The sequence below is a fragment of the Amphiura filiformis genome, chromosome 5, assembly GCF_039555335.1.
Source record: "Amphiura filiformis chromosome 5, Afil_fr2py, whole genome shotgun sequence".
NCBI classification, from domain to species: Eukaryota; Metazoa; Echinodermata; class Ophiuroidea; order Amphilepidida; family Amphiuridae; genus Amphiura; species Amphiura filiformis.
The window spans coordinates 43633011-43659447 of NC_092632.1; the positions used below are offsets into that span (position 1 = coordinate 43633011).

The window sequence follows — 26437 nt, forward strand, 5'->3', positions numbered from 1 at the left end:
AAAAGAAAATATTTAAAAATGACAATGTGTGACAATGATAAGTGTTTGAATTAACGAAAAAATAAAAATTGCCCAGAAATGTTAGGAACATTAACCATGTTTAAAGGAGAACAATGCAATGCAAAGAAACCAGTTAGTAATAATGTTCACAAAGTGGTGCCCACATAAAATAAGCTATTGTTAAAACTTGCTATGAAATAAGAAATTTTGAAGATGCCATTGACTCCCTTGATATGAATGATATGACATGTTAGTGACATAAAAGACTAAAGATGATTGCCATTTTCTGTTACATTTTGGTAAATGTCATCCAAGTACATGTTAGTGACAAAAAAACAAGTGGTGATTGTCATTTTGTGTGAAAGTGTTTTGTAAACTTGATCCAAGTTTACATTGTAACTGATACTTAACTTGATAATTAAACCAAAAATAAGAAATGAACATGTGTGAGAAAAAGAAATGAGACATACCGACACCGGAGTTAGTGAGAGGATAAGGAGCAGCATCAAAGGCCACCGATTTTCGCCGCGTTGGCGATTGAGCCTGCAACTTACACCCAGTCAATGCGGCTTCAAAAAGCCACGATCCGTACAAGTTGAGGATACTGTTACATGATGAATGTGATGCATCGGCAAATACGCGGAAGCCATCTGCCGAACGACTGTCTTCAGCTCCCCCATGCAATGATGAACTTGATGATGCAGAATGTACTTGCTGCTGCTGCTGTTGCTGCTGCTGCTGATGAAACTGCTGTTGATGTGCCTGACTTGTTGAAGAGGTACGTTCCTTCTTTGTACCTCCAGAACTCTTGATTCCTTTGCGGCCTTGTGGTGGTGTATCTGGATGAAGGCTATTAGGTGACTTGACAGCTAGCGGATCTGGTTGAGGGGGAGCAGGTTGAGTAGATGGAAGACCTGTAAGAGGATGTTTCATGTCAGATTATGCAATTACCATTTCATGTCAAATTTTGCAATTATGCTTGATGTCAATTTTTGCAATTCAACATATTCTTAATTACATGGAAAAACAGTGGCATGATCGACAGGAATGATATAAATAAACATAAATTTTCACCAGGTTCGCCGTCGCAAATAATAAAGGAGACAAGTAGAAAAAGTGATCCCGCCTGGGAATCGAACCCTGGACCTCAGGTTAACAAGACCTGTGCCTTATCCACTCGGCCGCGGGAGCTTCATGATTAGGCTGGTTGAAATTTGGACCCATAAGCGGTCATTTTAACTTATCTCCTCCCCGCAAATAGCCCATAGTAGCTAGGGCCGTAAATGCAAGAAATAAAATATTCTTAATTAAAGCCATATTATAACATTTGCTGAGGAGAACGCCGTCAAAAAAATTCTGTTTTTTACACGATTGTAATGTATTTTACACGATTGTAATGTATTTTACACGATTGTAATGTATTTTAGTCAATAAAGATACTCTGCAAAAATCAAGACTTTAGGTGCTGTAGTTTTGTCAAAATCCGAGATTTTGAATAAAACGATGGAACCGGTGTTTTATTATTACGATGGAAATATTAGCCGAACACGTATGCACAGTACGCATTACACGGCGCAAGGGATACACATACACACAGAGGATCGTACCGTATTACAACCGCGGGAGTAACATGCATGGCACTAGTAGTAAATTCCAATTTTCTATGCTTTACCTCACTTGTCAAAATTAAAAGGGGATATATCTGACAGTAAAAAATACTAATCTATTTTTACAGAAATGTTATAATATGGCTTTAATTAAATAATGTTGAATTGATCAATTTAGTCTTCACTGGCAAGTTCTTTCCTTTGTCATTTTGGTGTCTTATCTTCAGATGTTTTACATTTTAAGCAGGAACTAACAAAGGACTGCCTAGCTCTTGGATGAACCCAAGTGTCTCTATGCTCAGTAAGAGGCTTAGGTGATGAAATGTTTGATATCAACATCATCTTCATCTGTGAGAAACACTGATAGCAGAATGAACACTGAGCTACTTCTTCTTTTGGTGAGTACGTTCCTCTCTAAGAGAGTATCGTCGTATTTACATTAGGAAACAGGACCGCACTCTGCTAAGGCAACTTGCCACTATCAAACAAAATGCAAAAGTCTTAATACCGTAAAATGGCCAGAATTAATGAATCAGGCGATAAGGTTATAAACTTATTGAAAATTCAAACAGAAAATTAACAATCTTGAAATTAAAAACAGACGAAATAGCTAAAAAATAAACAATAAAAAAAATTGGTAAAGTGTGAAAAACTACAAGAGTGAAAATGATCACTTTTACAGTAAAGCTGAATTTATACTCGATCGCTTTTGCAGAAAAGCGATTTTCACGCATGCTCAATGTTTACTTACATTTCCAGAGCGTCTAGCCGATCAATCGATTCAAATCCCGGAGGCAAAAACGACGTCGCTTTTGCAAGTTGAAGAAATCTCAACTTCCCAGCGATATCGCTCGGCGTCAACCAATCATATACAACCAACTGGATCTATTATTTTGCTAATTAATTTACCTTTCTTGATTTTTAACTTTTGGTGATGAATTAATTCAAAGCAATAATTATTGACAGCAACTGATGTTTTAAAAATGTATTTTGTGGCATCTAGAATATTTTAATTGTTGTCTGCAATCGCTATCGCCGGTAAAGTATAAATATTTAATAACATTTTTCATGATCTTTATATAAATGTCATGAACACATTTTTAAAATGTTTTATATGAAAAAACACTACAACAACATGTTTAAAATCTTATCAAAATAATATTGGCAACTATTTTTGGTGAACATTTTTGCAAAATGTTTTGTCAGCTCTTAAATAACATTATATGTAGTACGTTTCCAAAAATGTTTTTGAATGTTATTAAAATGACGTTATATAACACTTATATACTCTTTATATAACCTGACATTTAAACATTTTCTCCTAGATTTCAGCTGTTAATGCCTAGATATGCTTGACATAAAAACACTCACCAAGGAAAGCATCGACCATCACAGAAATGCCTTTCATTGCCTTGAGGAAGATCTTTGGTAGAGACCTGAGGCATGGATGATGGGCAGGGTCAATCGGCTGCTCATATGTCATGATTGTTGACAAGAATTTGGGTGTTTTACCTATCACCTTTGGCCTACACAGGTCAACAGGGTTACCAAGCACATGCAGAAACCGAAACCAAGACTGTGCTACGCAATCACTGTCCATTTCTGCAGGGATTATCTGAGAATCTTCTTCTCCTGTTTGGAAGAACAAAAACTTGCAACTTTAACATTTCTGATTCTCCAGAATATGAAAGTATTATTAGTCTGTGATACTGTACTTAAGAACTTTACATTTTATACTTGCATAAACCATAGACTTTCCCCTTTTCTGGAAAAAAAGTTGGGCCCTTTCACCCACATTACAATGAAAGTATAAATATCAGACTTTGTACTGATTACATACTCGTCTCTCTAACAAATGACACTGCCATTTTTTCAAGAAAATATCTGCTAAACAATGAGAACATACCACATCATAGAAAATTTTCTTGTCAAAGCAGATTATGTTCTCTCCTTTGAATGGTATTTTAGAGGCTATGAACATTAACTGATGCCAACAAGTGTTGCCTTTTAGGAGCATTTATTAGAGAAAATATGGGTGGCAAACACCGCCAACCACCACCACCATCACTGGCTGGTGCATGTAACACAAATTCACAGATATTAATATTTTCTAAAAAAAGTTGAGGGTAAGATAAAAAAAATGTCACATTTTGGGCAATGTTTGGACACTTGTAGAGCTACTTGCAGTAGAACAGAGCTTAATTCATAATGATCAACATTGCCATTTTCTTCCTTTTGGTCAATTGTTTCATATAAACTTTCATATTGACTTATCCTTCACTTTGAAGCAATATCTACAAAATGAATATTTTTAACACTTTCCCTGGAATTACTGATAGAGCTTGAACCCTTACCTATTTTCAGTACAGGAAAGTCTGGTCCGTACAGAATTTTCAACAAGCTTGAAGTCAACACCCTGGTAATACGATTCCATTGATCAACCGTAGCCTGGTGGTGACGCCATGTCGCACACAGCTCGTTAAGTGTTCTCCACAGCGTAGGTGACGGAAAGCAACGAGCGCAGGCCAAGAGCCAGATCTCAAAGAGAACGCTAAGCAAACGTTCACACAATTGGTCCGCAAGACTGCCTGTTTTGTCAGAAACCAACACCCACTTAGGATCTAGAGTTTTATCAGAATGGGTGGAAAGCAGAAAACAAGAGAGGGTGCACTAGCTAGTGATTAGAAGCATAGAGTGAGTCACCCAACACCAATGTAGCAAAAACTATCACATCAAGCTAATATTACTTACAAGCTGCCTCACACTGCAAGAAAATGGTTGTATCCAGTATCAATTAGCTTGGGACATTTTATTATTACCTTACCATGCTTACTGTATGGCAATCACAGCAGCTACTGCTTCTTTGCTTTGCCTACCAAGATGAAGAGATTCTAGTCCCCAAACTATTTTGATACTGGGTACAATTTCATTATTTCCCAAAATTCATGGCAATATTGAAATGAAGTCTTTAGAAACTGAAGACCAACGTTGATGATTTTTCTGTGGTGGGCTAGCTTACTTGTAATTGAAACAATTATGACCCAGGCTCAATTCTAATACACTGCGTGCACAATCCATACCTAGTGTCATCCAAATTATCCCTTTCATTTTGATTATATTTCACCAAAATTTTTTCTAACTTTCAATACTAGCAGGATCGTTTTGATAAAGATCCTAGGATCAAAAGCTCAGGCCCCTAAAAACTATGAAATTTTACATAACAGGCTATTTTTGCAGTTTCCAGCAGCTCGCTTTTAAACTTTAAGTTAAATATCAATCTACTTTACATTTGATACAAATCTCTGCCCAACTCATCAGTGTGAAAAAGCTTAGAAGAATATACATACTATTTTGTCTGAAAGTGATGAAACTGTTTCTTAGTAATGACTGATGTTTACATTTTGCAGCTTGTGGGACGGGAAAAATGTTTCATGATATATTTACAGTGTGGAAGATTGTTTTGTTAGATAGTACTATGTCAGTAAGAACATGATCGTATGTTAAAGATTATATAAAGCATGGAATTGGTTTACAGATAGTATTTAATTAAGTGAAAATCCACAAATTGATTCTTGCATATATTGATGAACAAAATCTACACGAATCACAGTTTATCAACACAAACTTTCAAAATCTACATAGTAGAAACTGGATAATTTGCAAGAATCAAATGACTATAAAATTGCTTTGCATGAATCAAGATTGATTCTTGCATTGTGTGATAAAATTCTAACCCTAGTAAGGATTTTCCAGTTCTACATGAGCCACCTATCATTAAGTAAAACAATTTCAAAACCTCCTTCTACTCCGCCAGTCACAGATCTTAAGACATTTTACTGCAAATGTGCTTGTGAAGTACATGTATGGTTAACATGGAAGTTTATTTATCATGTATGACATAGACACATGTGGAGCTAGTAATCATTTACAGTCACCGATGGAGCATCTGCAGTTGGAAATGTCTGAAGATCTTGACTGGCGGTTAAATCCAAATCAACATGAATACAACAGATAAATAAATCAAATCACCCATTTATGCATGTTCACCTCATGTGCTTGTAACTACTTATATATAGCTTTGAAGCAAATTAAACTAAATACTAATATCAGATGGCATGATAACCTTTTCATAATAATTATTGCTATGACTATTATTATGGATTTTGCTATAAATAAATAAATTCAAATTCTTCTTCTTAGGAAAGTCATCTTTGTGGTTTCAATGCATGGTAACTATATTTGGCTATAATACACCTTACCAACTATCACGAAAATGAAATTGATCATTTGGTACGGAATATTTCTAGTTTGTGGTTTTCATATGGTTCATGATAGGATATAAGACCTGCTCCCATGAAACCCGGATAAAGTCGGTAAATTGGAGATATGTCCAAATTTAAAATGTTCAGATTGTCGGCTTTATAATGATATATCTCATATAATTACTCAATCTTTTGTCCTTCAAAAATATATCTTTAGCTTCAAAAATCCTTTTGTTGTCTGTTGATTGTTGGAGTGTATCTCAAATAAAGCTTTAGCGAGTTTGTCCAGGTTTTATGGGAGCAGGTCCGGGGGACTCAGAACAAATGACCATACGGGGACGTGCCGCAAATATGAGTAGCATTTTTAGCCTTTTGGTATATCAATGACCCCTTTTTCAAAGCCTATTTTGGTATATAAATGGGTCCTTTTTTCAAAATTTTCTCGGAAAATAGCCCAATTTTTCCTTAATCTAGCCAATATTTTCAAAATTTTCACAAAATTTTGGGAAAATTTTCAAAAACTAAGACAATTTGGTTAAATTACCTCCCAGAGCAGGTCTCACATTTAACTCACCTTTTGTATTGAAAACAGAATAGGGTATCATCAACAATTCAATTACAACCTGGGTACTTACTGATCATAAAATGTGCAATAAACCCAGGAATTACAGTAACCACACTAACCCTTGTTAGTGTTACCATGCCCACATTGCTTATCACATATAAAAATATCAAAGTCATTGCAGAATTGTGCAATGACTCATTTCTAATTCAGTAAATGAGGTGCTGATGTTTCATCTTTTCAAATGAAATTGGTTGTTTTTTTCTTCAAAATCTGCTTTTTGTCATATTTGTAATATTTACACATGTCCCAGCTGACACCTAGTTGGAATCAGCCAAATTTGTAGTGTTTATAGGACAACAGAGCAATTTTAAATTATGCCCTTTTGATATGTTGTACAACAGACATCATCTATATACAGTGTACATCCGATGTCTGTAATCAGATTCCAACACTTCCAAGGAAACCCAACTAACACACACACAAAACCCATTTGCTTCTACCTAGAAGCGTTCGAAATAGGGCCGGTCAACCACCCATTGGCCTGTAACTTTTTGGCTTGGCCGGTAACTTTTCTGACTAGCAGTGTAGTTGCAGGCCCGGCTGGCTGGTAACTTTTTAGTTACAGGTCCGGCTGGCCTGTAACTTTTGAGGCATATTTCTAACATTGTACACAAGTTCAAACTACCTACATCTACTAGAATACCACTGCACACCTATCAAATTATCTACTAGAATACCACTGCACACCCAGGTGGATAGTGTGACATGCACTAAACTACAAACAGTAACATAAATATATATGCAGGGACAATGAGTCTATGTAACTATGTGTAAGAAAAGGCTTTGTCATAGCAAGAATGGTGCTTTTAAATAAATACTGCTAGGTTTGAAAACAACAATGACAAGGTATCTCATCACAACTTTTAGCAGCCTGTTTACAGATCTAAATTGATGATGTTGCATAGCACACATCAAACTATGTGTACAAAATGTACTAATGCCAAAATTGAAATACAACATTAGCTATTTTCATAGGCCCTAAACCAAAATCATAGTGTACACGCATTGTTCAAGTTCTGTTAGAATTATGCAAATCATTCTAATTATGATGAGATATCTTGGCATATATTCTTGAGATAAATGATGCTTTATAGAAGGTGCAGGAGAGCTTGTTTATAATAGTAAGGTGTTTTGAACAGTTTTGCTAACTTTACTTGTAATAATTAATTTACATGAAAACCTGAATTAAGAAATCTTAGTACGACTTTGTAATTTTCTGATCTCGATAATACTCTGTCACCACGAGATCCATACACTAGGCAGATTCTAGTACTGCATTCAACCTAATTAGGGCTCATATTGAAATTCCCTTACACAGGAAGGTGTGCGCCATCCTGCAGCTTCCTGGTGCTAGCCTTCTTTTGTTAAAATCCAAAATCCTGGGCAGGGTGTATCACTGATGCATGATATAATCCATCCGCTTTTATGACCGAAGTTCCCTGAGGCGCGCTTAGCGAGGGAATCCTGCCTTCTTTCTGTGTGAAAACGTGGTAGGGTATTTCAATATGAGCCCTTAGCACTCTTCCCCTAATAAGCGCTCCCTGTGTAATTTTTTCAAGTGACAGCTGTCTAAGCGCCCCTTTTAAATGCACCTGAACAACTAAATTCTGTCAAATGTCAAAACAAAATCTGACTAATCAGAATTTTCTAGCTTAAAAATTAGATGATCAGATTTCTCGAATAAACGCCCCCAGGGCGTTGCATTTTCCAAATCGGGCGTTTATTCGAGGTCATTTTAGAACAAAAATTCCTGTTAAAATTGTTAGGTAAGCTTAAAACTCATGCTTAAATGATGAACTATGAACTAGAAACACTGACTTCTGGTTCACTTCCGGGTTTCCGACCAGTTTTTCGCCGATTATCTACGCTATTATCGACCATGTGTGCAACTTGATACGCTTTACAAGATAGCATGGAAATAGGTAAGTGGTGAAAGCGTATATTTGAGGGGGGACGACTATTCGAGGAAATACGGCAAGATGATTTTGCCTTCAGATGCACTAGGTCCATTGGTTATGTTAATTTACCTACTAAATTACTGACTTGAAACTTGCATTTCATCATTTTAATATAAGACACACTATAGAGTGACTGACTTAAGCGCCTAGAGCGCTAATTATATTGAATAATGAATAGGGTACTTGTATGTATGCATTGATAATAGATCCTTGTACAAAAGGAAACAGGATTACAGCTTGAACCTTTCATACCAACACTCAAGTTTTGTAAATATTTCTTTTCAAACTATATCTACAGTAATACCGGTACCTGCTTCCAGCGGTGGAGCCAAGATGGTGTCATTGACGGCTAGCAAAAAACGCAGCAGTGATTCCCATGTCTGCCTCGTCATCACGATGCTCTCTGTGGCAACAGTCTGAATGGTTCTCAGAACTCGATGGCACAGAACTGCTTGTTTATTAGCATCGCTCAATGCAACTGTAAAGAAAACAAAATTATTCAACACTATATGGTACTAGATTTCGCGGTTCTCGGGTTGGGCGGTTCTTGTGATAGGCCTATCTCTACTTAACCAACATCCGTTACCCATAATACTTGTCCTGACCTTTCAAACTACTACGATATAGGCCTACGTCTCTCAATGATTAAGACACAACTTAATCAACTCTGTTTTGTAGCTGTGACGCTTACTTCGTTACCCATAATCTGAAAACCCATCGTCCGCCTCTTCCAAGCCCTATCCTGCTACCACATTGGAGGACCCAAATATACCCCAAAATTCTAGTAGTGTCTGGATGTACATGTAGGCCGTCAATTCAATCATGTCTTGAAAATAGGCCTATTGGTCCGATGAGATGCACCTGTTAGTCACACTATAATGTCTTTCGATGCGCGATGCGGTACTCTGCGCACACCCCAGTTGATACTTCGTGATAGCACACCGCGAAAGCACGCGATATCGCACTGCTGAACGCGATAAGCGCTGGTGGATGGACACTCTGTGATTAGTATTATGATATGGTTCACTTTACTTTGCACACACTTGCTCACCCTGCCCACATGTACCATAATGCTCCCAATAGTTCATTTCAAACATCCTAGAGCACACACACACCTTAAACACATGCATAAACACAGATACCCCGGTACCGTAATAAATAGTGATACCCAACTTTGAATTTCACTATCTAATGCCTGAGGAATATTACCGTAGTAGTTATGATATGACTAGCATGCCATAGCAATGCATCAAGTTTAATACTTGTATTCTAACTAATTTGTATCTAAGTGGCATGCAAATGTACAGGTAAATTATAAACAATCTACCAAATGTTCATAAACTTACTCACCCAGGTATTGATCTAATCTAATAGACATGCAGGTTTACTATTAAAGCTAACAATGCCTCGGGAATATTAGTAGTACTAGTTATGTTATGAACTGGCATGCCATAGCAATGCTTATATACCTCATATAGATTCCTGTCATCTGATTGGTAGAAAAAGCAGTCATTGAATTAACTATGCCCGCAAAATGAACTATGGACCGTCCATGGAAAAGAACTATGGACCGGTCACGTGCGCCACGATCAAACTGCGCTGCTTTTTCCCAGCGTAAAATGATATTACGCACACGCTAATGTTTTCATGCGCTATAATTACGCAGAAATCGCAGATTGTAATCTGTGTGCCGCTCGCATTGAAAATATTAATTTCTCTTCACAATTCGATGCTTTTAACCAAACAGATGACAAGAATCTTAAGATTTAGAGAGTAACAAATATTGACTGTTTTAATTGGGGCATGGTTAAATTAGGTTCAGCAGATCTCAAAACCATGACTATGCCCTTGGCTACGCCTCGGGCATAGTCATGGTTTTGAGATCACCTTGGGCCTATAATTTTAACCATGCCCCTCATAGCAGTCAATATTTGTATACTACCATGTTACTGGTATTCTAAACAGTGTTGACCATAGTCGGTATCGCGTAGCAAAATGCTACCCAATTTTGATCACATTGCTACTCAATTGCCATACAATTTTTATTATTTTATTTTATTCATCTGGCAATAAACAACAAAATTATATAGTGTAGTGTGCAAATGTAACCAAAATCAAGTAGTGCAAACTGATAATGCTACACATGTCTTGCGTCCAATCAGGGATATGGTCCAATGCTGATTCTAAATTATTTGTATCTTTTCATGCAACTGTACTGTATATTAAAAACAAATTACAATCATTCCAGTCAGGTATTGATCTAATCTGTTATAGAAATGCAGGTTTACTATTAAAGCTAACAATGCCTCAGGAATATTAGTAGTTATATTATGTTATGAACTGGCATGCCATAGCAATGCCTACCAAGTGACCAACCTTGTGGTCTAGGCTGGAAAAGGTTGATGAGATGTTGGAAGATTTTCTGCACATAATGATTGGGATCCTTCATCAGTGGAGGCGGCACTGTGTGTTTAGGAATGGTCAGGGCACTCAGCCATTCGCAGTAGATATTCACACAGTTTTTCAATGCATCATGTTCTGTCAACGGTAAACTCAAACCATAGCAGATGACCTGATGGAAAGAGAAAAAATATATACTTAGAGGTTAATAAGCGCAGCAGTTATTTGGAGAGCATTTTAAAGTTTGTGTTGCGAACTAGGTCATGTAGGTCATGTGACTGTGTTATTCCAATGAAAAGTATGCTGACACAACAGTACGCAGATGGTACATCCTCTCATGATCAAGAATTATCATCATGACATCACCAAAGTTTACGAAAAGTTACATATAATCACATGCAGTGCAACAATAATATATTAATTAATGCGGCACTATATCCTGTTTCAATAAGCCGATTCACAATTACTACTGTGCATGCGTAAATTCCTTGCTTAGAATAGAAGATAAATATTGACTTTTGAGGACTCGCTACCATATGGACAATGCGGGTGAACATTGCACATTTAATTTAAGAAACACTTTCTATCTGTGTTTATCATATGTCTTCCATACACTTGCATAATAAGAATTGAAAGTATTGATGAGCTATATGTAGCTGGAAACTACTAGAGTGAAAACAGGAATGTAAAATCATGGGGGAATCCCTTTCAGGCATGGTTCATCACACGCATCTTCAATGGAGGAAGTTTGGTTCAATCGGTTGTCAATCTCTCAAAAAAACCCGGATGTTGATGCGCAGTTCATCAATCATACCCAGTCTGAGATTTCCAAAATTGTGAAAGGGCTTAATCTGGTCTAGCCACCGATAGCTTCACATTGGAGGTTAGAGACCATTGCATTCAAAATCTAGTTGGATTCGCTGAAGCATGACACCATGTAAAGCAATGGAAGTTCAGAAGTAGACATAGCCGATCACGACGGGTGATAGCATCAAATGTGTTGCTAAAATGCAGTCAACAAAGTGTTAGACTGAAATAGGCAAATTTTACTTAAAAGATTCAGGCATACAGTTGATTCATTGAAATAACTTTCATCCGAATTTCAACATTTAACACAATAAATAACATCCAGTGCAAAAGAATGTCAATGCTGTCCAACTGAAAAACGATAGCAACGTACTCCAGCATCGAATGCTGTTATGCATAACTATCGCACACATGCAAATTCAAAGCTAGAGTTCTCGAGTATATTCTGTTTGGCGCTTTTCCTATGCAGCCAATTTGGTTACGCTTCCTCCACACAAACAGTCTGCCAATGAACACGTATGTATGCTGCGCTGTCTGTTTCTGATTAGGGCTCATATTGAAATTCCCTTACACAGGAAGGTGTGCGCCATCCTGCAGCTTTCCTGTGCTAGCCTTCTTTTGTTAAAATCCTGGGCAGGGTGTATCACTGATGCATATAATCCATCCGCTTTATGACAGAGCTTTCCTGAGGCGCGCGCTTAGCGAGGGGAATCCTGCCTTCTTTCTGTGTGAAACCGTGGTAGTGTATTTCAATATGAGCCCTTAATTAGCTACATGTATTGTAAGAGGGCAACAATGCAAAGTCTACATGAGAATCTGATCAGAAGCGATACATCAGGGAACTTGATTGCCAGTGGGTTGAACTTCTGGCTGAATAATCAGATAAACGAGCAGCACATGCTAGATGACGTCATGGGAAAAGTGCTAGCCAATCAAAAAAGATTGGCAGACAGGGTTGCCAAACCCACGATTTGGTAGCCCAATTGGGCGACTTTTAAAGATTTTTCCCGCGATTTTTGACAATTTCCTATCCCATAGAATAGAAACCAATGGTTAAGAAATAATTTGGGCGACTTTTCAACATTGGTTCCCGCGATTTCCGATAGTTTCATGCCCCATAGAAACCAATGTTAAAGAGAAAAATTGGGCGACTTTTTCGATTATTTGACCCGCAATTCAGCCTGAAATCTTTTGGCAACCCTGTTGGCAGACCGCTTATGCGGAGGGAGGGAACCAAACTGGCTGCTTTGGAAGCTCTGATTCAGACTACACTTTGCAGCGCAATGCGATTCTGTGATGCCTTTAAAACATCGCAGCATCGCACAATGAAAGAAAAATGTACCTAAATTTCATTGTGCGATGCTGCAATGTTTTAAAAAAAAGCATGTAGGGTCTGCATCTCCTAATTTATTGTCATTCTGCAGACCTCGATTTTCCTGCAGCCAATCACAAGCATGCACGGCCACGATATCTCGTGTACGATACGAAAAAGTTGAACAAAATCCAACTCCATAACGGATCAAAATTTCCACCACGCGATGAGAATTTTCACTGCCTGAAGGGGCACTGCAACTTTTTTAGGGCAAGTTGGTAATTGCCTTGGATTTTCACTGAAAAGGCAAGGCAGCACAGCAGTCTGTAATATTTCAAGAGGGCATCATGACAACTGTTGAAAATTTGAGAAGGGCACCAAGGCAATTTCTCAGAAGTGAAGAACATAGATAGATGATTTTATAATGAAGGGCAGGGCTGGGGCAATCGACGGCAACTTCTTAACGCGGCTGTGTACTCTAGACATTGTTTCTTTCATGAAATTGAGCTTTTTTGAAATGTATTTACTTTGTTATGTTTTTTATAGATACAAAGAAAGAAAATCCAGATTTGTTAACTCCAACTGCTCTATTTTATGGATTTTATTTCACTATTTCACTCGTTTACGCAATTTAAAAGGAAATAAAATCTTTGTTGTACCATCGGGTATACGCTAAGACAACAACGCATCGCGCTTTTGTAGACGCGCAATTTGTTAACGCACAGATACGCTACGCATACGCTAACGCTTATCTGCATGCGCCGGGCGATCTTATGGAAGCGCCTACGGAAGCACTGATTTCATAAAACCTAGCGGTCAAATGGCTCCGCTTTTAGCTGATAAAATGTGGATTTTTTCAAGTTCTTTCCCCGATTTAAACATCAAGATATGAACAGATTTCGCCCAAACTTCTCAAGGGGCTGTGGATTTACCTGATGTTTACGTAATGTAAGGTAGAAAAACGAGAACTGTCGTATTCTCGTGTGAGCTTCAATCAAAGTGCAAAATGTGACCACTTTAAACTTCAACGGCCTCTATTTCAAGGTTCATTTTCTCGGTAAAATGACGATTTAGGTACACGATAACTCAATAAATACAGCATCTATAGGTAAGCATTGTGACGTTCATCATTTAATGAGTCGTAAATGTCCTCAATTGTATTTGAGTTACAGTAAAATGGGCATGAAGGTTGTATTCATAGGTACCTCAATTTGGATCTAAGCGTACCTCATTTAATCCGATACATGTAGCACCAAATTGAAGTACGTAAGAATATGACCTTCATGCCCATTTTACACTGTAACTCAGAATACGATTGAGGACATTTACGGCTCATTCGTGGTGGACGGTCACAATTATGCTCATCATAAAAAGCATGATCGACTTAAGAAACGGTTTTCTCATTTTTTTATATTTTGGTCTATTTCTGATTTTAGGCATCATGTGCAAATAGGCGTTTGTGAATTTTAAAAGTTCATTTTGATGCCTTATGCGGTCATTGGTCAATATCTCAAAAAATAAGGCCAATATCAAAAAACTAAAAAATCCGTTTTTGGAATGGTGTCTCAAGATTAAGAAAAAAACAAAGTGTTTTTTTGTTATGATGTACCGAACAAAAATTGCCACAAACTCATTTTTTTGTGATTTTCTTCATAATTGTTGTTTTTACACCAAATCTGTATTAAGATTCATTGATGTACATGTATTGCCTTTATAAAAATGTATATACTTTTATATGTCTTGCGTGAATAATTACAAAGTTATGGCACTTTTACTACATGCATGTCTGAGAGTACACAGCTGCCTTAAGAGGGCACAGCAAGGACATATTTTGAGCCTTGTGGGCATTAATAGTGATACGGAAATACGGCAGTGGGGTTGGCATTTTGCCGTGGGTGCCGTGGGTTAATTTGAGGGCTGTGTAGAAACCTGGCTCAGATTTCAGTTTTCAAACTCACAAAGCATGCATCGCAGCCTAGACTTGCTTGCCAGTCCTATATACGCTGTACCTATGTATATTAAGGACTGGCTTACGCCATTTTGGATGTCAATGACAATGGGAAATACACACTTAACGATTTGCGCCGGTTAGAAACTTGAAAAAAAATCTTAAAAATTTTATCAATGTACAGTACCGGTATGTATATAAAAGTAGTACCAACCTTATTGTGCTTGCTAATTTAAGACTCGGTTGAAACAAAATTAAGGATCGAATGCATTTTAGTGTCCAAAAAGGCAAAATTATCTCCAAAGTTCTGTCAAATCGGCACCCTTATGAAGGGTTCAGAATTCAATCAGGAACGAAAATATCCGATCTTTATGATCAAAAACACAAAATTACAACTTTATAGGGGTACTACACCCCTGTGGTAAATTGCGATTATTTTTAGCATTTTTCTCAAAAATAATAACACATTGGTAACGAAAGTTATGTATATTATTGGGGCAAGAAATCCAATTACTACACTGGAATTTCAGTGACTCAAGACAAACGGTTCAATATATTATGATAGGAAATGTGGTACATACTAGCGGTACCTCTTTTCTTATCATAAATAACGAACCACTTGTCTTGGGTCACTGAAATTCCAGTGTAGTAATTGGATTCCTTGCCCCTATAATATACATAATTTTTGTTACCACTGTGTCATTAGTTTTTGAGAAAAATGCACAAATAAACACACATTTATCGAGGGGTGTAGACTAGTAGTACCCCCTTAAACATACTGCAAAAGACATTATTACCAAACAATATTATATAGAATAGAAAATTTGACATCATTTTCTCAAAATACTGAAGAAATTTGCTCACTAGACAAAAGTACGCAATCCAATTCCCGTTCAAACGTGTGAGAAACTGAAAGTGCATAATCCCGACTATCGCAGGCTCGCAGCCCATCATGAGCCCGGGGACTTGCAGCAATCATTCGCATTCTGATTCTCTCAGTCAGACATTCGGGAACATTGTCCCCTTTGCACAAGCGCGCGCATAGCAACCAGCTCGAGGAAGGGGAACTGCACATGCGCACACTGGTTTTACAAGTACAAAGTTAAGTAAAAGTCAAGGCTTTTCCCACTGAGTCGCGTCAGCCCGACCGAGAGAATCTCAATTCTCATCGCCGCCCCTGGCCCTGCAATGCACGCGTCTGAATCAGACTTAAGATTTGCAGAAACTTGGGATACATAATAAAATACATACCTCCATTGTCCATAACACTTGCTTCTCTGAATCAAGCGGACTAGGCGGTAGGTTATCGCCTTTGGTGGCCGTCAAACTCAGGTGCCCAGATAACTGTCTGACCACGGAAACGGCCACTTCTTTACCCACAACTTCACTGTAGCTATGCAGCACACTGCGATTGCTTGTATCGTTCTCTATAGAGAGTTGTAGAGATGCCCACTCTGAATACATCTTCAAAAACGTCTTAACTTGCTTTCAATTTATTAAATTATCATTTTAAACTTTTCTTTTAGCCAAAAATCCAATGTTTTCATCCTTTATTTTGCTGCAAAATCGGTACTTGCAGGTGGGTCAAAGGTCGAATCGGAAACAGCGATTGGTGTTTCTAGTATGTAAACAAGAGCAGGTGTTTTGTTTGTTTATTTTTAGGCGGTTGTGTGAAGTCACTGAAAGGCAAAGAGGGTGGGTAAAATAAAATTACCTTATCCACGCAGTAAATTCATCTTGCCCATTTGAACCCATTTGCCCCAAAATCCCGAAAAGAGGACGGGGCCAAGTTAAAAAAAAAATATGACAGACGGTTTATGATAAAACGGGGAGGAGGGGAGGAGCAAAGATTTTTTTCGCGGGGGGGGGGGGTAAGATTTTTTGGCAGACCAAAAGGGAGGGGTTTTTACTAGCCAAAAGGGGAAAGATTTGTTGGCAGGCAAAAAAAAAGCATCACAAACATGAAACGTTCAAGGGGTAGTAGGGCCTATAAGGGTTTTGGCAGGTGGAAAGATGATCAAGCAATTAAGCGATTTTTGGCAGTGCATTTTGAGAATTTACCACCCCCGGACACATATTATTGCATAGCTCCTAAGGATTAATCAAAAGGTCAACGCAGGGATCCAATTTCTTGCAGACTCACATTTGATTAACCATTCCTCTCAACTCAATGAATCAGAACTGAAAGTAGGCCTATATAGGCCCATCACACAGGATAGGACAGATTGGTGTTTAGAATGTTAAATGTCTAGCATTTAAACACTTTGATGTTTAGATCTTTTAAAATTAAAATTTAACGGAAATCGTACATTAAGGCTTTAAAAAAGGCCGTTAAATTTTAATTTTGTTATTCTTTATTCAAAATGTTGAAATAATATACAGACGGGAAGGGTTGATGTCCATTTTAAGTTGAAATAACAAGGTAAAGTGAAAGAAACCCCACTGGTTATTTTGGCCATTTTACATGCAGTTCTATGGGAGGACATATTATCATAATTTTTAAATTATGATAATATGTCGAACTTTGCTCTTTTGACCTACAAAGACAACAAATTTGGCCGATTCCATACATGTGTAAACATTACAAATATGCAAAAAACTCAGGTTTGAAAAAAATTAACCAATTTCATACATCGTACATTATGGCTTTAAACATCTAAACACATAATCATAGGCCTATAGCCATGTGTTTAGGATATATTAACTTTCTAAACACAAATCTGTCCTCGATATCTATGGATTTTGCACTGTAGTTTCAGCTATACCTGCAACATAGGCCTATATTCTGGGTCCAAGCTGGGAGGTCTAGGTGGTCAGCTTTTTGGCTAGGGGTCAAAAATGAAAAACTACTCGGATTTCAATGAAAATGGTCTTAAATTGCTCGCCGTTTAAAGCAAGCCATAAGAATGCTTCATTACTGACAAAAGCCAGCAATAAAATCATGTCATCCCAATTGCAGCCTTTATCAATGTCGATATCAGCAGTAGATAGTTACTTCATCAGCGTCAATATCAGCAGTAGATAGTTACGTCGTCATGCGTCAATGGCAATACCAGCAGTAGATTCTTACTTCATCAATGGCAATATCAGCAGTACATTGTTACTTCATCAATGTCAATATCAGCAGTAGTTACTTCATCAATGTCAATATATGCAGTTAGCTATATAGTTATTTCATCAGTGTCAAAAGCAGCAGTAGATAGTTGCTTCATGTCAATATCAGCAGTAGATAGTTACTTCATCAATGTGATATATGCAATAGCTAGTTACGTCATCAATGTCAATATCAGTAGTTACCCCCGGGGATAGTTACTTCATCAATGTCAATATCAGCAGTATAATAGTTACTTCATCAATGGCATTATGCAGTAGCTAGTTATTTCATCAATGTCAATATCAGCAGTAGATAGTTACTTCATCAATACCAATATCAACATTAGATAGTTACTTCATCAGCATGATCAATGTCGATATTTGCAGTAGATAGTTACTTCATCAATGTCAATATCAGCAGTAGATAGTTACTTCATCAATACCAATATCAACAGTAGATAGTTACTTCATCAGCATGATCAATGTCGATATTTGCAGTAGATAGTTATTTCATCAATGTCAATATCAACAGTAGATAGTTACTTCATCAGCATGATCAATGTCAATATCAGCAGTAGATAGTTACTTCATCAATGTCAATATCAGCAGTAGATAGTTACTTCATCAATGTCGATATATGCAGTATTAGCTAGTTACGCCATCAATGTCAATTAGTTATTTCATCAATGTCAATATCAGCAGAAGATAGTTAGTTACTTCATCAATGTCAATATCAGCAGTAGATAGTTACTTCATCAATGTCGATACACAGTAGATCAATCAATCAATCAATCAGTCTTTATTTCATTCAAAATACAACAATACAATAACAGCAAAACAACACATTTGAATGAGGAGATGCTCAGAAGGCCAAAAAGGCCTGAACAAGCACCCCCTTAACCTTAGCCTAAGTTTCTTAATTTGTTAATTAAAATGCAATTACATACATACAAACACCCCCCACCCTCTTTCATACATTCATGTAGAACGAACTAAGCAGGAAAAAAATGATGAATAAAGAACATGCAGAATATAAGTGTAAGACAAATTAGGATTTCACAACATATGCTCACGTATATCGCAAAAGAAAGCTGACATTTTGTGAATATAGTATAAATGCTAAGAGATCAGTTATTTTAATCGATTTTTTGTTTTAAAAGGGAGAAAAATAAAAATAAGTAAATCAAAACTAAGAGGTATTAAGTGTCCATTTCCATAAGGTTTGTTTTAATTTGGGATTGACTTCGAGTTTGACTGATGTAGCCGTTTTGGCGCATCTGTCAATCGAATGCCATTTTCTTGGCCCGGCGGTTCTTATTGTTTTGTTAGCAAATTCTGTTTTTGTAAGACAGATCTTGTCATCTTCAGCGTTTCTTGTGTGATACCTGAGGTGATTCCTCTGCTCAACGAAATAACTATTGAAGGCCTTTGGTAACAGATTGGTATTATACTTGTACATGAAAGTGCTTAGTTCGTGATCATAACTATCATAAACATTAAGGGCTGGGGTATGAACGTTTGGACAGTATTTATTTTGGGACATTAGAGCACATCAGACATATCGAATTGCATTCTGAATACGAAGAATGTCATTCTGATATCAAATAATTTTGATTTTTGAAATTCGCAATTTAATACACATTTTATGGCAAATCATTAAAATTGATATTTTTGATATTTAACAGTACTTGAAGTAAACTTTATAAATCTGATGATTTATACTTAAAGTGTATTTAGGTGGGATGAAAAGCCGACGATCAATTGAAAATTTTGACCTTTGGTATTGAAGATATGGATTTTTTTTCCAAAACACCAAAAAAAATTAGGTCTTTTGGGGAAAAAAATCCATATCTTCAATATGAAAGGTCAAAATTTTCAATTGACCGTCGGCTTTTCCTCCCTGCTACATACACTTTAAGAATATATCATTAGATTTATATAATTTACTTCGAGGACTGTATTATATCAAAAATTTGAAAAATATCAAATTTTTATAATTTGTCATAAAATTTGTATTATATTGTGATTTTCAAAATATGAAAATTATTTGATATCAGAAAGACATGCTTCGTATTCAGAATGCAATTCGATAGGTCTGGGGTGCTCTCAGGTCCCACAAAAAATACTGTCGAAACCCAATAAATGCTCATTTTAGATCCCTTAAGCAAATTGTAATTCTTGAAAATAGGGGCTGAGTGACTTAAAAAGTGACTATTCGATATCATACTTTGGTGGGGGGGGGCTGGGCACTTGAAATTTTTGAGTCAAAACTTTTTGACCCCCTCCAGAGAACCATAAAACTTTTTTGACCCCCCTCTTTAGACATACAAAACTTTTTTGACCCCCCCCCCTTACATGAGGTTAAAAAAGGTCTAGGGAGGGGGGCTACTCCATTTGTGCAAACTCAGTCACAATTATAGGCCTGCATGTTTGTTCATACATTTATTTATAATAGGCCTGTTTCCAAAAAACATGAAAGTTGAAGGTGTTTTTCACATGCTGTGACTTGTATGAAGTTTAATTTCAATTTATGCATTCTAATTTTTTGAAAATACATGTTTTATTCTTATAACCAATAATTAAATAAATAAAAGTAACACAAAAAAGGGAAATTGACAGTGGCGTAGCTAGGGCTTGTGGCACCCAGGTCTAAGGATGGGTGTTGCTCCCGATTCTTGAAATAATTATTGCGCCCGGAGCACAAAGGGCCTACCATTAATTAATTTTGGTTATAATGAAGTTGAATATTGGTCTTAAATTGATCTTTCAAATGACTTTGACCTTTTATGCGTGCGAAGCGCGCGAAAAATTTGACTTTCATCGCTTAGAGGGGCGCAGAATCAATGCTGAATTGGTCAATTTGGCGCCTCCTAAGAGTGCCGCCCAGGGCACATGCCCCACCTTCCCCCGTCGCTATGCCACTGGAAATTGAGAGCAACATCTGGGCACATACTCAATTTAATACTTAAGACTGTTTTATCAGGGGCATAGCCAGCTTTCTTGGTCAGGGAGGCAAAATATAAATTTTGGGTCAAAGACAAAAAAAATACTGGTTGCATCATTTTATCAGTGGGATACATACATATACCCTTTTCTTATAGTGACTGTAGAATACATACATGTAAAGTCTTTGAGATTCCAAAAAGGCTTTAATGGGATACTGGAAATGAGCGCGCGTAGCGTGCCAAAAAATGTAGGTCTATTTTGCACTATTTTGAGCCATAATCGGGGTAAAAAAGGGCTTTATTGGTACATGCGCGCGTAGCGCGCAAAAATTTTGTATGCTCTTGTTCTTTTGGTATTTTCTTCTTAAAAACTTTTTGACCCCCCTCCTTTAGTAACCAAAACTTTTGGTCCCCCATTCTGCAACTCAAAACTTTTTGTGTCCCCCACACTTTGCCCAGTCCCCCCACCAAAGTATTTATGAACGGTCCCTAAGGGCTTTTTTTTAAGTTTGAAAATCTTTTCCAAATATTTTTGACAAGTATTTCCCCATGCTAAGATACCGTAGTTTATGTAAGGAAGTATTAAAGTACAATATAGTGAATACATTATTCGCTCGGGAACAAAATGTTTCAGTTGGTTTATTACACCAACACCTCTAGATATATTCTTTGAGATGTTGGTAATATGAAATTTCCAAGTTAGATTCTCATCAATTGTCACTCCAAGAAATTTGGTCTTATTCAACCTTTCCAGGATTACATTATCTAATATAATATTATTAGTAACATTGTACAATACGCGTGATGTTTTGTGATTTGTACCAAGCACCATATAATTAGTCTTGCTTGCATTCACTGATAGCTTATTAGCCTTAAACCAATTATTAACTTCTTTTAATTCATTGTTGATAAGATCGTATTTGGACACAATGTCCTTATGTGAATAAGTTATAGTAGTATCATCGGCAAACAAGACAAATTTTAGAATGGTGGAAGTATTTATGATATCATTAACATACAAAATGAACAATAATGGGCCTAGGATGGAGCCTTGAGGTACTCCACATATTATATCTTTATATTCAGATTTACAAGAATTGTAATACACATACTGTTTTCTATTATGTAAGTAATCTTTAAACCATTTTAAAACGTTTCTAAAACCATAATGTTCCAGTTTATGTAATAAAATACTATGGTCGATAGTGTCAAAGGCTTTTGACAAATCTAAGAAAATCCCAACAGTTGTCTCATTGTTTTCGACAGCATTACTAATTTTGTCAATAAATTCCAAGATAGCCATATAGGTAGAATGTTTAGATCTAAAGCCAAATTGCTTATCATTTAGAATTTCATATTTATCAATGTAATGTATGCATCTGTTGAATACAAGCCTTTCAAGTATTTTTGACAAGCATGGCAGGACAGAAACTGGACGATAGTTGGAGAAAACTTCTGGATTTTCTTTCTTATAAATGGGAATTACCTTTGCGATCTTTAACTCATTTGGTACTACACCAGCAGTAATGGGCTATTCCAGAAAATAGGTGCACACCCCCTATAGAGGAGTAACTTTTCAATCGAAGAAATGTCCGGATTTCCAAGTATGCTTTCTGAAAACTACTGGATTTCCAGTTGCAAATGTTACTGGAAAAAGCTTGGAAATCCAATCAAATGCAGGAAAAATCACGGAAATGTTGAAAATGAGCTCTCAAATTGCGGATTTCTGATTATGAACTATTTTTCTGCCGGATTTTTTTGCCTTTGGGCACTTTAAAAGTCTGGATTTCCAACAGTCACGACTGGACAAAAGTCCGGATATCCGAACTCCTCTATAGGGGGTGTGCATCTATTTTCTGGAATAGCCCAATAGACAGGTTGAATATGATAGTTAAGGGCTGGGGTATGAACGTTTGGACAGTATTTATTGTGGGACATTAGAGCACATCAGACATATCGAATTGCATTCTGAATACGAAGAATGTCATTTTGATATCAAATAATTTTGATTTTTTGAAATTCGCAATTTAATACACATTTTATGGCAAATCATTAAAAATTAATATTTTTGATATTTAACAGTACTTGAAGTAAACTTTATAAATCTGATGATTTATACTTAAAGTGTATGTAGGTGGGATGAAAAGCCGACGATCAATTGAAAATTTTTACCTTTCGTATTGAAGATATGGATTTTTTTTCCCAAAACACCCAAAAAAAAATAGGTCTTTTGGGGAAAAAAAATCCATATCTTCAATACGAAAGGTCAAAATTTTCAATTGATCGTCGGCTTTTCCTCCCAGCTACATACACTTTAAGAATATGTCATTAGATTTACATAATTTACCTCGAGGACTGTTATATATCAAACATTTGAAAAATATTAAATTTTTATAATTTGTCATAAAATTTGTATTATATTGTGATTTTCAAACAATGAAAATTATTTGATATCAGAAAGACCTGCTTCGTATTCAGAATGCAATTCGATAGAGGTGCTCTCATGTCCCACAAAAAATACTGTCGAAACGCAATAAACGCTCATTTTAGATCCCTTAACGGAATCGATATTTCCTTTGCAATCCTTTTTACCACGTAATTACCAATAGTATTGTGACCAGCACTCTTGTTTTGATTAAATTTATGTATTATTTTTATAACGTCTTCATTAACAATTGAATACATGAATCCAAAACCCACCCAAGTCCATGCATGGGAAGTGATTTTGAGAAAAAAACATGTGTATCATTTTAATTCCTTCAGTTAGATTTACCTGGTCAATATGGTAAGTTGTACGTGCAAATGGGTGGATTAAACTGTATTAGGTATGACGATTAGCATTTCAGGGACTTCGTGGGGTTCATTTTAAATTCTGGACTTGGGTGGTTTTTTGAATCATATACAAAGACAATAATGTTGGAATGAGATTACCACTAGTAAGATAATACAAAATAAAGCACACAGTTATGTATAATGTTGATAAGCATTCTGCAAACCCATTTTTTTTAAAAGTCACTCTCCAGCAATGAAGATGTTACAAGTGGACTTTTATACATACTGGATTTCAATCAATGTGTTACAAGACTCAAATCATGGACTTGGGTTGATTTTTTCATACATGCTATTTTTCACATGCTCAAAAGACACAGAGGATGAATTTGAGTTGTTCTTTCATACATATGACATGCCTATGTATAGCAACACTTTCCCATACTTAACTCAATTTGGCGAAAGTATGGACTTGGGTGGCTTTTGTATTCATATATTCAATTGGTTTCATGTACATGCTACTGCTTAATGGGCTCTTTAAATAATCATAGTACTTCTTGCCATTTGTTGTAATCTTGGAAGCTAATTTAGGTCCGATGTTAACAAAATATTCATTAAATTCATTTGAAATTTTCTGGGGATCTGACACCGTTTCGCCTTCATCATTTTTGAATTTAGCTTGCATATTTCTTTTGTTGTTACGTCCAATAATACTGTTTATTGTTTTCCAAGTTTTTTGCAGATTGTGTTTGACAGATTCAAATTTCTTTTATAAAACTCTCTTTTGATTTTCGTATTAACGTGTTTAACTTATTTCTATATGTTTTGAATGACTCAAGCGTTTCATCACATGGCTTTTGTATATACCTCTTATACATCTTATTCTTAGTTTTTATACTTTTGAGAAGACCTCTACTTATCCAAGGAAATTTTGGTTCTTTTTTATTATTACTCTTGCATTTTGTCAAAGGCACACATTCATCATATACATTATTGAAAATATGTATAAACTTATTGTAACTATCATTTACATCTTCATTATCCAGTTCAGCATGCCAATTCACATTGGAAAGTTTTTTGCTTCAAATTATTTATATTACAGGTATTATGATTCCTCTTATAGAAGTAATTTCTTTCATCAGGCGATGTTTTTCTTACTGCCCGATTTTTGAGTACTATAGTTAATAGATGATAGTTACTTCATCAGTGGCAATAAGTTATTTCATCAATTTCAATATCAGCTGTATAGATAGTTAGTTACTTCATTAATGTCGATATTAGCAGTACATAGTTACTTCATCAATGTCAATATCAGCAGTAGATTGTTACTTCATCAATGTCAATATCAGCAGTATATAGATAGTTACTTCATCAATGCCAATATCAGCAGTAGATTGTTACTTCATCAATGTCAATATCACTACTCGAATTTCAATGAAAATGGTCTTAAATTGCTCGCCATAAGAATGCTTCATTACTGACAACAGCCAGCAATAAAATCAGGTCATCCCAATTGCAGCCTTTATCAATGTCGATATCAGCAGTAGATAGTTACTTCATCAGCGTCAATATCAGCAGTAGATAGTTACTTCATCAGTGTCAATATATGCAGTAGATAGTTACTTCATCAATGTCAATATCAGCAGTAGATAGTTACTTCATCAATGTCAATATCGGCAGTAGATAATACTTCATCAATGTCAATATCAGGAGTAGATTGTTACTTCATCAATGGCAATATCAGCAGATACCCCGGTATATAATTACGTCGTCAATATCAACAGTAGATAGTTATTTCATCAATGTCAATATCAGCAGTATAACAGTTCATCAATGTCAAAATCGGCAAAAGATATTTACTTTATCAACGCCAACATCAGGCGTAAATACGAAAACCAATATCAGCAGTTCATAAATCTACTTTATTAATACCAATATTAGCCGTATATAATAGCTTCATCAATACCAATATCAGTAGTAGATAGCTACTTCATCAATGTCAGTATCAGCAGTTGATAATTACTTCTTTGATATCAGTAGTACATAGTTATTTCATCAACACCAATATCAACAGTAGAAAGTTACTTTATCAAAACCAATGTTGGTAGTGCAGTTATTTCATCTTTACCAATATCAGGAGTAGAAAGTTACTTCATCAGTACCAATATAGATCAGGAGTAGGTAGTTACTTCTACTTCATCAATAACAATATCAGCAGTAGATATCACTTCATCAATACCAATATCAGTGATTATAGTTACTTCCTCAATACAATATCAGCAGTAGATAGCTACTTCATCAATACCAATATCAGCAGTATAGATAGCTACTTCATCAATACCAATATCAGCAGTAGATAGCTACTTCATCAATACCAATATCAGTAGTAGATAGTTACTTCATTCATACCAATATCAGCGGTAGAAAGTTAATTCATCAATAACAATATCAGCAATAGATAACTACTTCATTAATGCCAATAGCAGTAGACAGTTACTTCATTAATACCAATATCGTGCGTAGAGAGTTACTTCATCAATGCCAGCAGTATAGATAGCGACTTCACCAATACCAATATCAACATTACTCATTCAATCATTGTCAATGCAAATATCAGCAGTATAGATAGTTACTACGTCAATGCCAGTATCAGCAGCAGATAGCTACTTCACCAATACCACTGATGTCAACGTCAATGCCAGTGTCAGCAG

General features: G+C 36.2%; 1 protein-coding gene across 5 annotated transcripts in view; it reads right to left on the bottom strand.

Annotated features, from left to right (window-relative positions):
- LOC140153184 (ral GTPase-activating protein subunit beta-like) overlaps positions 1 to 16510 on the bottom strand; it is a 42483-nt gene extending 25973 nt beyond the window's left edge. For 2 of the 5 annotated variants that reach the window (XM_072175859.1, XM_072175856.1), the window contains exons 1-6: positions 16171 to 16510; positions 10817 to 11024; positions 8763 to 8930; positions 3962 to 4228; positions 2979 to 3239; positions 471 to 914 (exon numbers count right to left, since the gene is read on the bottom strand). In XM_072175859.1, coding sequence (XP_072031960.1) covers positions 471 to 914; positions 2979 to 3239; positions 3962 to 4228; positions 8763 to 8930; positions 10817 to 11024; positions 16171 to 16383 — 1561 coding nt within the window. In that variant the 5' untranslated portion in view covers positions 16384 to 16510. The remainder of the gene's footprint in view (positions 1 to 470; positions 915 to 2978; positions 3240 to 3961; positions 4229 to 8762; positions 8931 to 10816; positions 11025 to 16170) is intronic. The other 3 variants (XM_072175857.1, XM_072175858.1, XM_072175860.1) reach the window with 3 other exon arrangements.
- Positions 16511 to 26437: the final 9927 nt, after the last annotated feature.